This window comes from Saccostrea cucullata, unplaced genomic scaffold (assembly GCF_032062105.1).
Source record: "Saccostrea cucullata isolate Sc308-1 unplaced genomic scaffold, CSIRO_AGI_Scuc_v1 ctg5643, whole genome shotgun sequence".
NCBI classification, from domain to species: Eukaryota; Metazoa; Mollusca; class Bivalvia; order Ostreida; family Ostreidae; genus Saccostrea; species Saccostrea cuccullata.
The window spans coordinates 1-16,885 of NW_026919400.1; the positions used below are offsets into that span (position 1 = coordinate 1).

The 16,885-nt window shown below is 34.8% G+C and overlaps 1 protein-coding gene across 1 annotated transcript; it reads left to right on the forward strand.

Annotated features, from left to right (window-relative positions):
• The first annotated feature begins 3,323 nt into the window (after positions 1-3,323).
• Positions 3,324-15,295, forward strand: LOC134230680 (mothers against decapentaplegic homolog 4-like). Its single transcript, XM_062712519.1, has 7 exons — positions 3,324-3,522; positions 3,851-3,925; positions 4,239-4,301; positions 6,250-6,433; positions 7,134-7,302; positions 14,085-14,223; positions 14,912-15,295. The coding sequence occupies exons 1-7, from the start codon at positions 3,378-3,380 to the stop codon at positions 15,133-15,135; spliced, it is 999 nt and encodes a 332-aa protein (XP_062568503.1). The 5' UTR covers positions 3,324-3,377; the 3' UTR covers positions 15,136-15,295.
• Positions 15,296-16,885: the final 1,590 nt, after the last annotated feature.

Consider the following 16,885-nt stretch of genomic DNA (forward strand, 5'->3'; position numbering starts at 1 on the left):
GCAATAAAAACATTAAATTTTACTCGTCTTGCATGGTCACGGCGGAATCAGGCTTCTTTTTTTATTATTATAATAAAATACCGTAGAAAAAATAATGCGAGCAAATTTTCATAGTTTAAAATGTTAGAATTATTTCAATCTTTTCTACGATCAAAGAAATTGTTTCCTAGAATTAATTCTGTCTGTTACCCAATGAAAACCGGGTGATCCGTAAGAAAAACTGATGATCCAAAAGTTCATGTATCATAAGTGCAATATTTTTTTTTAATTTCATTAAAAGACTTATTTACATAAAGTTATGGAAACATCGTACAGATAAAATAAATCGGCGGATTGAGTTAAGGGACTTTGTTTCATTAAATTGATTTATGTGATTATTTATATAAATTCAAGCAAGGAAATGATTTTTCAAATCCATAAGTTGTACAATTATTTAATTGATTTAGAAAAAAAAATCTGTTAATATGATTGTACATGTAGTTCACGCAAAGTGTGAACACAATCCTGAAAATAGATACTGTTTGACACAAGGTGAGAGAGCAGTTCAGATATGTTGACGGTGAACACGCGGGCTGAGGTGTCATTTAGGGGGCTAAGGAAGAAGGGGAAGGGGCGTTGACCGCACAGGAAAGCAGTGTGCTGATTAGATAGGTACACATACGTGTCAGCTTTATGGTAGGGAAAGCTCTTCGATTTAAAAAGCAGGTGCATTATATTTTAGTTTATTTCCACGCCGAAAAGGTAAGTTGTTCAAAGTCATCATGTTTTTTTTCTGTTTATTATTTTTAGATTATCAATCAAATGCCAGATAAAATTAATGTAAAACTTCTATTTTATAGTAGCTGCCATGCATGGTGTGATAAATCGGGTAGAGCATTTTCATGCATTACATTTTATAATTTTGATATACTGTAAATCACTTTTTATTCGCGAGAACTTTATTTTCGCGTTATTACGCGAGACAGTGTGCTCGCGAAAATTAAATTCTCGCGTATAATAGTATTCCTTATGATAATATAGAGCAATTACCCCAATTCGTGAAAATTTTGTCTCGCTCATCAAGAGTCAATGAATATCTCGCGAAAATAAGGTGTCGCGAAAATTTAGTGATTTACAGTAATTCTTTTTTTAAATTTAGACATATTAAGAAATTTAACTAATTAAATAGTGATAAAAATGAATTCAAAAAATTGTACCTATACGGAGAAAATCTGTGTTAAAGTTATCTGGATCAATGTCTTAAATGCTTCGTTATTATTTTTTTTTAAAGCAAGATTTTAAATAAGTGTGCATACATGCAGATCAGAGGCGAAAACACATTCCTTCTACTACCAGACGATTGATCGGGGGAAAATGAATATTGTATTTAAAAAAGATACATATAAATCCTCTGCTAATTATTATTAAGATTTTCCGTGACTTACCGAAAATCATCCTCTAGTGACTCAATTCCATGAATAAAAAAAAAAAATGGAATAGATTATTTCATTTTCAAAAATTAATTTTGATTCTCTGCTTTTCTATGATACGATTATTTTCTTAATTTAATTTATTAATTAATAGTTTAATTTATTGATTATATTATTTATATATTTATTGTTTTCCTTCCACGCTTTAATATTTCTTTTAATGATGAAAAACTAAGGAATTAAACTATCTTTTCTCTTTCTTGGTTAAAATAATCTTAATTTAGTTAACAAAACGAAAAAGAAACTCAGAATACTTCGGTAGTTTCTTCCTGTAGTAAAGGTAAAAAGCGAGGATTTCCGAATATACACAATAAACGCAAAACACGAAACACGATAGAACCTGATAAACGGTGTACACGTAAACGCAAAACACGAGAAACGGAAAACACGATAGAAAACGCAAAACACGATAAACGGAAAACACTATATGATAGGATACACGCACGATATGATAGGATACACGCACGATAGGACACGATAGATTTGTAAAGAATAACAATGCGGGTACTGTTGTATGTATAACTTTTAAAGTTATTTCTAGGCAGTACTTAGTTTATATTGTAGAGTAGCATCCATTAAAGTTGATATCTGATGTTTAGGAAGTACTGTATACAGGGAAATTTTCGCCACCATTTTATTTTCGCCCTACTTACAGATGGGCGAATTTAAAATGGTGCAAATTCAAAAAACACAATACAGGTGACTCTCGATCTCTCAAAGTTCCAGGGACCCCAAGAAAAGTTCGAGAGATCGAGGGGTTCGAGAGATAGAAAGTTAATAAAATCCGGAATTTTCCGTTCCGATCATCGATGTTCTACTATTATAAATACCGGTAGTATATGTAAATAAAGATATTGCACGTTTTCAATCGTATTTAACAGGTAATATACTTGATATCAACAACAATGATCGTATTTCGATAAATAAAACGAATCTCTGAAGTTTCAATATTTATTTATTCTTACAACATGAAACCCGAATACAAGCAATTGTTGGTTTGGCTATTCCGAGGCTTGATCGGGTCACTCACCAGTGTTCAACAGATTTTTCTTAATCAGTATTCAGTCCTTGAGAAAGGAATTTATTGTGCAATATTTGCCATACTGGGATTATGTAGACTCTAATAAAAGTTCATAGTCTGTGGGAAGTTATTGAAACGAACATCTATAATTTTTTTTTTTTGAATTATCATCTCGGTTTAAAGTCAAAATAAGTTCTAAATTTATTTATAATTTACCAATAATAACCAAATTAATTATATCAATACACGGACGACCCACAGGTGTAGTGTCATCTATCTATACACCCAATTAACACCACCATTCCAGCCCCAGGCGTTCACTGTTTTTCTAGGTAAGTCCAGGCTCAATTTTAGGCTTGATCGGCTTGTATACACGCACAATCAAAACTTCGAGAGAAAGAGAGTAAAATTCAATGAAATATGTGTAACGGGACCCAGGTTTTGGTTCGAGAGATAGAAGTTCGAGAGATCAGGAGTAAATTTGCTTAGTTATATAGAGGAAAAAAACGGGACCGTAGATTCACTTCGAGAGATCGGAGTTCGAGCCATCGAGAGTCACCTGTACATTTACATGTATAATTTCTTAAACAAAACTGTGACTGGACTAATTTGAAAGGGGCAAAATTGTTTGCAAGTGTGAAAGGGGAAAATAACATGGGGCAAAAAGAACCCTGTATACAGTATTATATCTGAGCTAAACATCTGTTGTTGATTATATCTGATATATGTACAGTACTCTGTGAGAGGACCATCACAGAGGAACATCACATCATAGACATGCATTGTGTTACTTTTATATCATCATAGAATTGCATCAAATTAATATCATTGTAGAAATGCTTCATTGATATAAATACTTTAAATCATCACAGAAATGTGTCGTTGATATGATCATTTTTGTATTGTCAGCAGCAGCCACTGCCATGTCTCACGGTCTGCCCTCGCCGATGGGGGAGGGATTCGGGGCTCAGGTGTCCTCTCACGTCTCACAATCACCGACATTATCCAACATCAGCGCATTTCCCCCACGCAGTAAGTCAATTTTCCGGAATTTCGTAGTTTTATGAGAGGTTCTTTTTGTTGATTTTATGGTACAGTATCATTTATATCCCTAAATTAGATGAGTCATTTTGTGCAAGGCATTCTAATTTCATCTAAAGGAAGACAACACAATTGTCAACCTAAATGCTTGCTTCTACTCTTGTTTTCATCTGAAGGAAGACACCACAGATTTCACTCTGCACTTGAGGGAGACATAGCGAATTGTCTCTCTGCAAGTGACATGCTCTAGACCAATCAGCTTGTCTGTTTTATTCTGAGGGATATGATTTCAGTTTAAAATTTTATATTTTTTTTTCAGGTTCTATGGCCGCTACAGCGACATGGGTGGGAAATAACACAGCAACATATACCTCTTCACAGGATCCTCAATTCTGTAGGTCATAGGTCAAATTCTTCTTCACAATTCTGATAAGGTCAGTTTCTCAGGCCAAAAAAATCAGAATTCAACAATTCTATAGATAAAGGTTCAATAAAATCATAAGATCTACCAAATTCTTCACAATTCTATAGATAAAGGGTCAAATTCTTCACAATTTTATAGATAAAGGTCAAATTCTTCAAAACTATGTAATTCTGTAGATTAAAGGTCAAATTTCTTCACAGTGCTTTAGATCAACCCTAACATTTATATTATATTGATACTGTATTACAGTGAGCCGATGCTCTGATTTTTTTTTTTATTTCAGGGAACAACAATCACATGCAGTCATCTGATGTGCAGTCCTTACCTCCCCTTACCAACCAAAACCGTAAGTCATTACTGTGAAATCATTAATTTTTTGGAGTGGTAATTTTCGTCATTTTCAAAGCATGGAGAGACCCACAAATATGACGACCACAAAATGGAAAATTTCACATGCATTACTGCTTAACATTCTCCAACCACGAAATCAACCCCCCACAAAACCATATTTTATACTCAAACCTGGAAAATATATGATTTTACAGTACCGTGTATTTTAGAATTTATTCAAATAGTTTATTTTGCCAATAATGAAATGTAACTGCAATCACTTGGTATCAAGTGGTTGGCGTATTTATGAATAAGCGCTACACACTATACACCTTGTATTGCATTAGTAAATGTTTTCTTATCGGTACTCGTGAATTAGGGCATCTTTGTCCATCCCAAAGCCTGCTTTAGTTAATTATACAGTTAGTAACCCTGTGTACAATATATCAGTACAATATATCAGAAATACTGTAGACATACTTTTTTCCACGGGGTCATAATTCCGCGGAATCTCCATTTCTGTTTAATCCATGTGTAGAAAATTGCAAGGATTTCTTAGACTGTCACGATATGACTTACATATATTCTCAAGAACACATGGATGGATTTCCGCAGGATATTTGTGACCGTGTACATAGTGTAAATTAATACCACACGGAAAAAAGTACTTCTACATTAAGCAAATTTTTGTAATACAGTTGCGATAATGACAAACTTGTTAGCCAATAAATTGGGAATACATGACAATGGGGACTGACAAAGCAGTTAATTCTTCATTATCACGAGAGTTATTTTATTTCACTGTTTACCATAGCTGACATTTAAAATGTGTGAAGTAATTATATAACACACCTGTTTTGCTTGGTAATTTAAAATGTAAGACAGTTGTTTTACTTCTAGTATAAATAAGATTAATTTGTAAGTAATCAGTTAATGGGGAGAATGTAAGTCAACTAATGGACGAGGAAGAGGACAAGAGGACGCCATTCTGTCAGATAGCACGTTAGCAGATCGAGTAATAGTTGGGGAAAAAATCTTTATCTCCGTCAATTTGCCAAATACAAGATAGTTAGTGTTATTTGCTCTGGGCTTTTTTTTTGCACACTGTGAAGGGAAATCCATAGGGGACTGTAACTCAAACCTTTAATATTGGTCACAAGTTTTGAAGTGTTGAATTTTGGGTTTTCTTATTTCACATGTTTTCTTTTTTACAAGACCTTCAATTTAGTACTGACATTTTTTAACCTCTTGACCATAGAGATTGATTTGTGTTCTGAGAAACTTTAACTTTGGCACTGAGCTGTCAGGTAGGAGAGAGGGGAGGGGAAATCATTGTTTCTGAAACGCATCATTTTGTTTTGGCTTTTTCACCCATTGATTGACCATTTCTGTTCTAAGGGAGGGGAGGGGGGGGGGGAAATCATTGTTTCTGAAACACATCATTTTGTTTTGGCCTTTTCACCCATTGATTGACCATTTCTGTTCTAAGGGAGGGGAGGGGGGAGGGGGGAGGGGAAATCATTGTTTCTGAAACACATCATTTTGTTTTGGCCTTTTCACCCATTGATTGACCATTTCTGTTCTAAGGGAGGGGAGGGGGGAGGGGAAATCATTGTTTCTGAAACACATCATTTTGTTTTGGCCTTTTCACCCATTGATTGACCATTTCTGTTCTAAGGGAAGTGTCCCTCTGCCAAATTGCAGGTCAACAGACATCCAGTTATTATAGAATGCACTGACCAGTGTTCTTTGTTTGAAGCATATCCAATCTTTCAAAATTTGCTTATGTAATAACTATGTCCTCTAGATTTAAAAGGGGGTAAAAAAATTCTCAGAGCTTTCAGGCTATCAAGTTAACATTCTGTCTTCTACATTAGTAACCTTGTTTTCAGTTGTATCTTTTTTATTAATTTTTCAGTTTTGGTGAATTCTTTGTTGTTAATTCTGTCTCGTTTCTTTTCCAGCCCCTGAGTTTTGGTGTACCATTACGTACTTTGAGCTGGACCAGCAGGTTGGCGAGACGTTTAAGGTGCCGTACAGTTACGCTCGAGTGACCGTGGACGGTTATACCGACCCGTCCAGTCTAGACCGGTTCTGTCTGGGTCAGCTGTCTAATGTCCACCGCACGGAAACCAGCGACAAAGCCAGGTAACTAGGGGGAGCGACAGCCTAGAGATCAGTCAGAAAGATTTACGTCACCTAGTTATATTAAATCAGCATAAGTTACAGAATAGAACTCGGTAACACCAGATAAAGATTATTAAGAAATACTGTAATTCAAATGCTGAATTGACGTGAGATTTATATATCAAGTACTCATAACTTAGACTAGATATAATCTGCTATTAGAACATGAATTTTGATATCAGTTCATGATTGGTCTGTGTATAAGTATGTAAAAGGTGTAATTACATTATTTGACAGTTAACACATGATAAGGACGTACAGCTGGACTACACTATTGATATGTATAAGCTATACGATAAGGGGGTGGTTATTTTGGTATTCTCTTTGTAATATTTAATATCATATTTTAACTTCAAAAAATATTTTGAAAAAAAATTCAAAGAATCTCCAAAATAATGTCTAACTTTACTTTAAATGAAGATAATACACCCAAAGTATGCTAAATGAATAATTTTCCATTTACCAAGAAATTGGATAATTAACAAGTTTCATTTTCAATTCCTTCAAATTTTTGCAGACTTTTGATACGATTCTAGTCTCTGTAGATAATTTTAATCACTGTACAGGGGGCCCTTATTTCCTGACAATTGAAAAAGACGTAAGGGGGCGCTTAAAGGGGCAGGGGCGGTTAATAGGGAGTATACGGTAATTACATTGACAGGTTACACATTGGTAAAGGCGTGCAGCTGGACTACAATGGGGAGGGGGATGTGTGGATTAGATGTGTTAGTGATCACAGCGTGTTTGTCCAGTCCTACTACCTCGACAGAGAGGCAGGGAGACAGCCGGGGGATGCAGTCCACAAAATCTACCCCAGCGCCTATATAAAGGTACGATATAAAGTCTACCCCAGCGCCTATATAAAGGTACGATATAAAGTCTACCCCAGCGCCTATATAAAGGTACGATATAAAGTCTAACCCAGCGCCTATATAAAGGTACGATATAAAGTCTACCCCAGTGCCTATATAAAGGTACGATATAAAGTCTACCCCAGCGCCTATATAAAGGAGCGCCTATATAAAGGTACGATATAAAGTCTACCCCAGCGCCTATATAAAGGTACGATATAAAGTCTACCCCAGCGCCTATATAAAGGTACGATATAAAGTCTACCCCAGTGCCTATGTAAAGGTATGATAAAGTCTACCCCAGGGCCTATAAAAGGTACGATATAAAGTCTACCCCAGGGCCTATACACAGGTCAGCTATAAAATCTACTCCAGGGCCCATATAAAGGTGAGATAAAATCTATCCTAGCATTTATATAAAGGTATGTCATAAAATCTAACCCAGGGCTTATAGAAAGGTACGTTTGTGAGTTATAATCTACTCCAGCGCCTATATAAAGGTACGTCATAAAATCTACCCCAGGGTTTATATAAAGGTGAGTTAAAAGATCTACCCCAGCGCTATATAAAGGTACGTTATAATCTACTCTAGCGCTTATATAAAGGTGAGCTACCCCAGCGCCTATAGAAAGGTGAGATAAATTCTATCCCAGGGCTTAGGCAAGATAAAATTATTCTTTAGATTCTCATCCCCGCCTGCCCCTCTCAAAGTGTCCCGCCCGGTGTTTTTTATTTTGATTTTTTGGGTTTTAAAAGTATTTTCATGTATTTTTATTCAGCAAGAATTTTGGTCAAAGTTTAAGAGTTATCTCCCCTTTGTATTAAAAGTCACATATCGCTATTTATAGCAAAAGAGCCATGTGAAGAATGGCAAAAAATCGGCAATAAAAGCAGTTTAAATATGTAAGGAAAAGATATTTTATCAGTGTAGAGAAGGCAGAGAAGAAAAAAGAGCATAAACACATCTAGATACCATCACTGGCATGAGCAAGTTTTTAGAGAGATTTTAACTTGGTAAAAATAGATGAGGAAAATGACACCTGGTCAAGTTTAAACAATTTCCTGCTGTGTGTGATTATATTTTATAGATTTGCAAATTATGACCTTTTTGAAAATGGGGATTTGTTGGTACAACTAAAAGGGATTTGGGGAAAGGCTGATGAGAAGTCATGCATACACAATTTATTGGTATCCCCACCTCATTTTGTTTGGCGTGTGCCGTATTTGTGTGCTTGATAATTTGTAAATTAACAATAAATATTTAATTTTTTTAAAGCAAGAATCTTCTTTAAATATTTAAAAGAATACGAAAAGAATAAACTCTATTCATATTGGCATTAACTTAATAAAAAATTTGTACGAAGGGTTCATGTTTTGTTGATACTTACAAATTAACAATTATAAAAAAATAAAAAATAAAATCCGCCCACCCGCCCCAATTTTTTAGCAAATTAGGATGAGAATCTAAAGATTAATTTTATCTGGCCTTATATGAAGGTACGTTATAAAAATCTCCCCTAGGGCTTATATAAAGGTACTTTATAAAATCTACCCCAGCACTTATATAAAGGTATGTTATTTATAAAATCTATCCAGCGCCTATATAAATGTACGTCATAGCTATTCCACCTAATTATTACAAGAAAAATTTCAACATTAAATTTCTGGTTTCTGAGCAGTAGAGTCTACAAGATGAAAGGGATAAGCATCCTTTTTATTAAATTACACGGAATAAAGTCAATATTTATGCCCCCAAAATACCCAAACAATGACAAGTTCTACTACCCAGGAGAGCTAATCAAGAAAGACAACTTCAAGATGAATCTCTATCGTGATTGAAATAAAACAAAGATCCAAATGACTGATTTTCAAGCTTTAAATAATATTCAATTAAAAAAGAATAGGAATTATATTATTATAAGTCAAAAATGTTCTAAATTTACTCCCCTTTATGAACTTGTAACGCTTCATTCTACATAAATCACAATGTCTCCGATCCTGATGAAGACAAATTAAAAAAAAATATCGTGGGAATTTGAGCAAATCTCTAGAGAGTAAGTTTATTCATGAAAAAATCATTACATTGTGTTAAAAATTGCTAGAAAGTACTTAATCTAACTCTTCTCCAGATCTTAAATGAATGTATGAAAAATTTCACAAATGCTATACTATTCACTGAAAGTATATTTCCTTCAAAGTATCTTTATGAAATGATTTTTATGTACTTAAAGTGAAATAATATATTAGAAAAACTTCCTGTTACTTAATCAGTTACTTCCAATTGACATTGCAAACATCCAGTGTATTCACTTTCATATCAATGTTTACTTCACATAACAAATTCGAACAAAAATGCTGAAGTTGGCCACTGTATGCCTTCCGGTAGTTACTATTTTTAGGTCACCTGAGTAAACTCAGGTGACCTATTGCTATCTGTTTTCGTCCGTCGTCGTGCGTCGTGTGTTAACATTTGAACATTTTCAGCTTCTTCTCTGAAACCACTGAACCAATTTTAACCATATTTGGCACAAAGCATGTATGGGTGAAGGGGAACAAAAATTGTGAATTTCATGATCCCTGCCCCCCTGGGGCCTGAGGGGTGGGGCCAAAACCACTAAAATTAATGCAATCTTTAAAAATCTTCTTCTTTACTCCTGGACATCAAGCAGTCAATCTGTTTGCATGATTGTAATCAGCAATGAGTACTCTACCAAAATTGTAAATTCATGGCCCTGGGGTTATTAAGTGTTAGGGCGGGGCTAAATAATAGGTAGTGAAAATGCATTATTTCTTTGAAAATCTTCTTCTCTGCTCCTGGGTATTAAATAAACCAACTAAGTACATAGTTATGATGAGCAAGAGTGCCTCTACCAAAATTGTGAATTTTATGGCCCCAGGGTCAAGGGTTCTGGTGTTAGGGCGAGGCTCTATTGATTATATAGTGAAAATACATTATTTCTTTGAAAATCTTCTTCTCTGCTCCTGGGTATTAAATAAACTAACTAAGTACATAGTTATGATGAGCAAGATTGCCTCTACCAAAATTGTGAATTTTATGGCCCCAGGGTCAGGGGTTCTTGTTTTAGGGTGGGGCTCTTATGATTATATAGTGAAATGCATGAATTCTTTGAACATCTTATCCTTTGCTCCTGGTTAATATGCTAATGATCTAATTACATACTTAAGGCCAGGATTTATTTTATTTTCAGTTTTATAAACCCTCCGCTCAAGGTTTAGAATTTTCAGAAAAAATAAATCAATTTTTTCTATCCGATGTCAAATTTGAGTCGGGATCGAGATTTCAAATTTACAAAGTCGCACTTCCGGTTTTAAGATGAAACGGCGGGTAAATAATGCTAGATCTATCTGAGAAGATAGCTTGGTTAAGTGTAAAATTCATCGATTCCAGTGCCATTCAAAACGTTTCACCCGTTCAAAGGACAAATAAAATGCTGACGACTTTGTTGCACAATGACATGCCGGTGAGATAATTATGTGTTAGTTTCAAAAGTATTTCTCTGTAAATTATTTTCCTCCCCCAGGTTTTAAACTGCCAGTGGTAGCTATTGCATATTGTCAGCGACATTGTTTAGATCTCTGTTATAGCTTACAGTCTAAGCATCATTCTTCAGAAAAGGGTTAATTGCTTATGCATCATATGTAATGAATAAAACTATGGGAGAATTTGAATCCATTTGAGGAAGAAATAAACAATAACCAGATAACCTGAAGAAATAAAGAAAAAATTCAACTATTAAAAGGCAAAAATATACAAATATATACAGGCATGAAGTATCATTTGCATCAGCCAGTTAAATTATTTCACACTTAATTGAAAAAATGTTCACCCTACTCCCTAATACTCCCTGTCTGTTTTATGATGGGAATTATAATATTATAATTTTAGGCATCAAGTAAATTTTAGAACAATGCCTACACATTCACCTAACACATATCAAAAAATGAAGATATATTGAAAGACATTTAAAGAATTGATTTTTTTACATACATATTGGCAACATCACAAAATTTATATAACTGGCCCAAACTGGCAGATGATGAAATAAGCAATGTTCTACTTTCATATTTGTAAGCATTATGTGTCCAGTGGTAAAAAGCCTATCAGAATGGTATAAAAAAAAGAATGTACAAATAATAATAATTGATTTAACAAAAAAAAAATTATTTTCTCTCATTCAGAACATTTTTATTCTCATGTTCATAACTAAACCTAAACATAAAAAAAAGATGCTGGCCTTGTAATGAAGAAAGGGGCCTCTTTCAAAATAGATAATTTCAGGGACGCTGGGTCAGAGGTACCAGGGGGGTACTTTAACTAAAAATAAATTAATGCTTTGAAATCTGCCCTTTGTTAAGCAATGGTGCCTCTTTCCAAATTTGTGAATTTCATGGCTTTTGGATTAAAACATGAACCAAATACAATCACTGGAAAGTTGTTGCATGATACTCAGGTGACCTATAAGGCCCGTGGGCCTCTTGTTAGATAAAATGGCGTCAACTGGAATAACTATATGTTATTTATTATAAAAATCTACCCCAGCGCTTACATGTATATAAAGGTGCGAATTAAAATCTACCCCATCGCTTATTTAAAGGTACATTATAAAATCTACCCCAGCGCTTATATAAAGGTCAGTTATTAAATCTACCCCAGGGCTTATATACAGGTCAGTTATAAAATCTACCGCAGCGCTTATATAAAGGTAATGATAAAATCTACCCAAGGTCTTATATAACAGTGAGTTATTAAATCTACCCCAGCCCTTATATAAGAGTGAGTTATTTACAAAATCTATGCTTGTGCTTATATAAAGATGAGGCATTATATCAGCTATCATTAAGTATTGAATTATGATTTGAGAAGCTTACCCCAGCTCTTAACTCTGTTATTTATTGTTGGTATGTAGGTGTTTGACATACGTCAGTGTCACAGACAGATGATCATCTCTGCGTTTGTTTTGTAGGTGTTTGACATACGTCAGTGTCACAGACAGATGATCATCTCTGCGTTTGTTTTGTAGGTGTTTGACATACGTCAGTGTCACAGACAGATGATCATCTCTGCGTTTGTTATATATAGGTGTTTGACATACGTCAGTGTCACAGACAGATGATCATCTCTGCGTTTGTTTTGTAGGTGTTTGACATACGTCAGTGTCACAGACAGATGATCATCTCTGCGTTTGTTTTGTAGGTGTTTGACATACGTCAGTGTCACAGACAGATGATCATCTCTGCGTTTGTTTTGTAGGTGTTTGACATACGTCAGTGTCACAGACAGATGATCATCTCTGCGTTTGTTTTGTAGGTGTTTGACATACGTCAGTGTCACCAGGGACCTATATACTAACGGGATAGGCAACTCCTTCATCGCCATGTTTATTTACCCAAAACATCACGCAAGACACTACAAGTTTTTCAATTTACTTTTATTCCCAGTAAACAGGGTGTTTTCTGATTATTATCATTTATTCCTTTTATATATTGGAATTGATTTATTGAAAAATTTTAAAGCATAATAATAATATAATTTTAATATAAGAAAAACAAACACCGAAATCGGCGATTTCTCGGAAATATGGCGGATCGGGGCATGTGCTGATTTTGCATAAAACAAAATTACTACTAAGATAAGGAGTATAATATATGCTAAAAACAAATCTTGGATGATTTTTTGACAGATGTTTAAAGGATTTGATCTCAAATAGGCGATAGCGTTAGAAATATAGTTAATTAAAGTTGACTTACGAAATCCCGCAACTTACGAGATATCGCGAGACTTGTGGTAGTTGCCTATCCCGTTAGTATATAGGTCCCTGGTGATACAGACAGAGATCATCTCTGCGTTTGTTTTGTAGGTGTTTGACATACGTCAGTGTCACAGACAGATGATCATCTCTGCGTTTGTTTTGTAGGTGTTTGACATACGTCAGTGTCACAGACAGATGATCATCTCTGCGTTTGTTTTGTAGGTGTTTGACATACGTCAGTGTCACCAGGGACCTATATACTAACGGGATAGGCAACTCCTTCATCGCCATGTTTATTTACCCAAAACATCACGCAAGACACTACAAGTTTTTCAATTTACTTTTATTCCCAGTAAACAGGGTGTTTTCTGATTATTATCATTTATTCCTTTTATATATTGGAATTGATTTATTGAAAAATTTTAAAGCATAATAATAATATAATTTTATATAGAAAAATTATATATATATTTACGGAAATATGGCGGATCGGGGCATGTGCTGATTTTGCATAAAACAAAATTACTACTAAGATAAGGAGTATAATATATGCTAAAAACAAATCTTGGATGATTTTTTGACAGATGTTTAAAGGATTTGATCTCAAATAGGCGATAGCGTTAGAAATATAGTTAATTAAAGTTGACTTACGAAATCCCGCGACTTACGAGATATCGCGAGACTTGCGGTAGTTGCCTATCCCGTTAATATATAGGTCCCTGGTGATACAGACAGATGATCATCTCTGCGTTTGTTTTGTAGGTGTTTGACATACGTCAGTGTCACAGACAGATGATCATCTCTGCGTTTGTTTTGTAGGTGTTTGACATATGTCAGTGTCACAGACAGATGATCATCTCTGCGTTTGTTTTGTAGGTGTTTGACATACGTCAGTGTCACAGACAGATGATCATCTCTGCGTTTGTTTTGTAGGTGTTTGACATACGTTAGTGTCACAGACAGATGATCATCTCTGCGTTTGTTTTGTAGGTGTTTGACATACGTCAGTGTCATCGACAGATGCAGGAGCAGGCTGCCACGGCTCAGGCGGCAGCAGCAGCTCAGGCCGCCGCGGTGGCAGGAAACGTCCCGGGACCCGCATCTGTAGGCGGCATCGCTCCAGCTGTCGGTGAGTGTCTAAGGACATCCGAAAAACAACCCTTACTGAAATCAAACCTTTACTGAAATCAAACCTTTACTGAAATCAAACCTTTCTTCATGGCAAAGAAATGTGGATGAGTATCACGACCTTTTTATTTGCGAATTTTTCTTGTCACAAACCAATTGTTCACCAATGTTATGTAAAGTTTCATTGGAAAATAAAAATCCTCTGAAAGGCAATTGAAAATTTGACTTACATCATAGGCCAAAAAAAATAATAGTTTTGTGTCCTGCTACCAGCCTGAAAAAAAAATAGGGTAGGTAGATAGGAAAATTTTTTTAATTTTTTTATTTTATTTTTTCCAGTGGTAATTTTTGAATATAAACTAATACAAAACCAAATAAAACATATGTCATGGGTCAAGATTATATTTTAAAATTAGATATTATCACATCTTTACATACAGTTTCATGAAATACCACCTAATTATATTTTTTTCTTCACTTTTTGAACATGAAATTCCTGAAATTCTCAATTGATTTTTTCCAAAACTTAAAAAAACTTTAGGGTCGGATGCAAAAAATAGGGTAGGTCGGGTAGCAGGAAACAAGACTATTTTTTGTTTTGGCCTTAGTCTCTTTTATGAAATCAAAGGCTTATTTCATTTGTTAAAATTAAAAGGTTCCTATATTGATGTATGTGTTATATTTGACAGGCCTGAGTGCCGCAGCAGGGATCGGGGTGGACGATCTGAGAAGACTGTGTATATTACGTCTGAGCTTTGTGAAGGGCTGGGGACCGGACTACCCCCGACACAGTATAAAGGAGACTCCATGCTGGATCGAGGTACAGCTGCACCGACCGCTACAGCTTCTAGACGAGGTCCTACAGACCATGCCCATAAACGAACCCCGACCCCGCGGATTCTTCCTCGGTTGATTGACCTTTTGACCCAGGGAGTCATGACAGCATTTCTGTATGTTAGTGTATCCTCGGTGTTTTTAAAATCAACTTACCACCTGCGGTGTTGTTTGTTAACATCCAACTGTTCTTACTCTGTTGTTCCATGGGGATGTTTTTATATATATAGTGATGTTACATGCTTTTCATCTAAAAATTCATACATGCACTTATCATTGTTTTTTAAAATAACCTATGAAGAGTTGACTACAGTGATCAGGGGTAGTACTTGAGCTTTTTCCTGACATCCGAGCATCCTGAGGATATTATCAAGAGCACTGTGGATCTAATAACGTCATACACAAGTGATACACATGTATTAGTATTGGTGAAATGTCCCCTCTTATATCTGATAATCTCTCAGGTTGTAACCACAAAGTGCCAAAGTTGCACTTTTCTAGAGTTTTTTACTAGAGAATCTTGATTAGATTTCTTTATACGGTCACTACATTTTGATAAATTCATAAGAAAGTTCAACAGTCCCAAGTTAGAGAACGAAACAGAATGTAGAAACAGAATGTAACTTAAAAATGATGGTTGTGGATAATGTGATTTTCCAGTGGCTGGGGTGGTTGGGTTGGAGGGTTACATTTGATTGATGAAGTAGGCAGGGTACCAAGTACATTTTAACTGTTCAGCCAATCAGATGATTGAATCACTCTGTTCAGCTGACCAATGAGAAAGTGAACTGTTGGATAATACTGACCAATCAGAGTCATTGAATTTTCAGGTATCCCTCCATTCACAGACCCAAGAATGGTGAGAGTTATAACATTTTCAGAGAGAAAGCCTTCTCTTTGTATGATGCTAACCTATCAGCTGTCGATCATGTGTTTGTACAGTTCCACAAAGTCTTAGTATTTGCGTTTGTTTTTTTTTAATGATATTGATGCTCATAGACTGACGAATGATGATTTGTTGTAATGCTTTTTGGAAGTCATTAAACAGAGGGAGAGATTATGTGTCATAATTACATCGTGATGGTTGTAAATTTTTATATTTGTACACATTCACTATTTCTTTGTTCACTGCATGTGACATTTACATTTAGATATATTTATATACAATTATATATATATTTACATATTGTAGTTGTTCTTTTTTATATAAATTGAAGCTGGGAAGTACCAGATTCAAATTTTCTGGTTGTTTAGATTTTGAAATGGATATGATGTCATAATGAAAATGATGTCATAATTGGAATAATGTTATGATTGAAGTGATGTCATGATAAAAAATGATGTTACGATGGAAATAATGTTAAAGTAATTACTCTATGTAGTTGTGCTCAATAATATGCCAAAGGGTGTAGAGGTAATATAGATATTGACTTATCATGGAAGCACATGTTTGATGCAGTTTTTTACAAACAAAAATGAAACACTTATTTGTCATGGATAAAATATATACTTTCTTCTCTCCAACATTTGTACTGTTTAAAGAAGATGTAATGGACATAATGTATAAATCCATTTTTATTTGGATTATAATGTCTTGCCATATATTAGTATGTGTTTCATGTTAAACATGTAGTTTTCATTGCAATTAGAAGGCTTGTCACACGGAATTCCTTGACATCCAAAAATTGTACATTTTTGACTCTGTTGTTTTTTTCTACCTGCCTGATCTGTTTTTTCCCCTTTATATAGGTATAGTTCCACAGTTACATAGAAACTTTGACATATCTATCTAAATTCTGAGCTAGTCTTGCAGCATTCCTATATATGTA

What these genes read in the sequence shown, in the direction of transcription:
- LOC134230680 (XM_062712519.1), top strand. Translation starts at nt 3,378, where the DNA reads ATGATCATTTTTGTATTGTCAGCAGCAGCCACTGCCATGTCTCACGGT. An exon ending in TCCCCTTACCAACCAAAACC is followed by an intron (nt 4,302 to 6,249) that starts GTAAGTCATTAC and finishes TTTCTTTTCCAG; the next exon opens with CCCCTGAGTTTTGGTGTACC. An exon ending in GAAACCAGCGACAAAGCCAG is followed by an intron (nt 6,434 to 7,133) that starts GTAACTAGGGGG and finishes TTACATTGACAG; the next exon opens with GTTACACATTGGTAAAGGCG.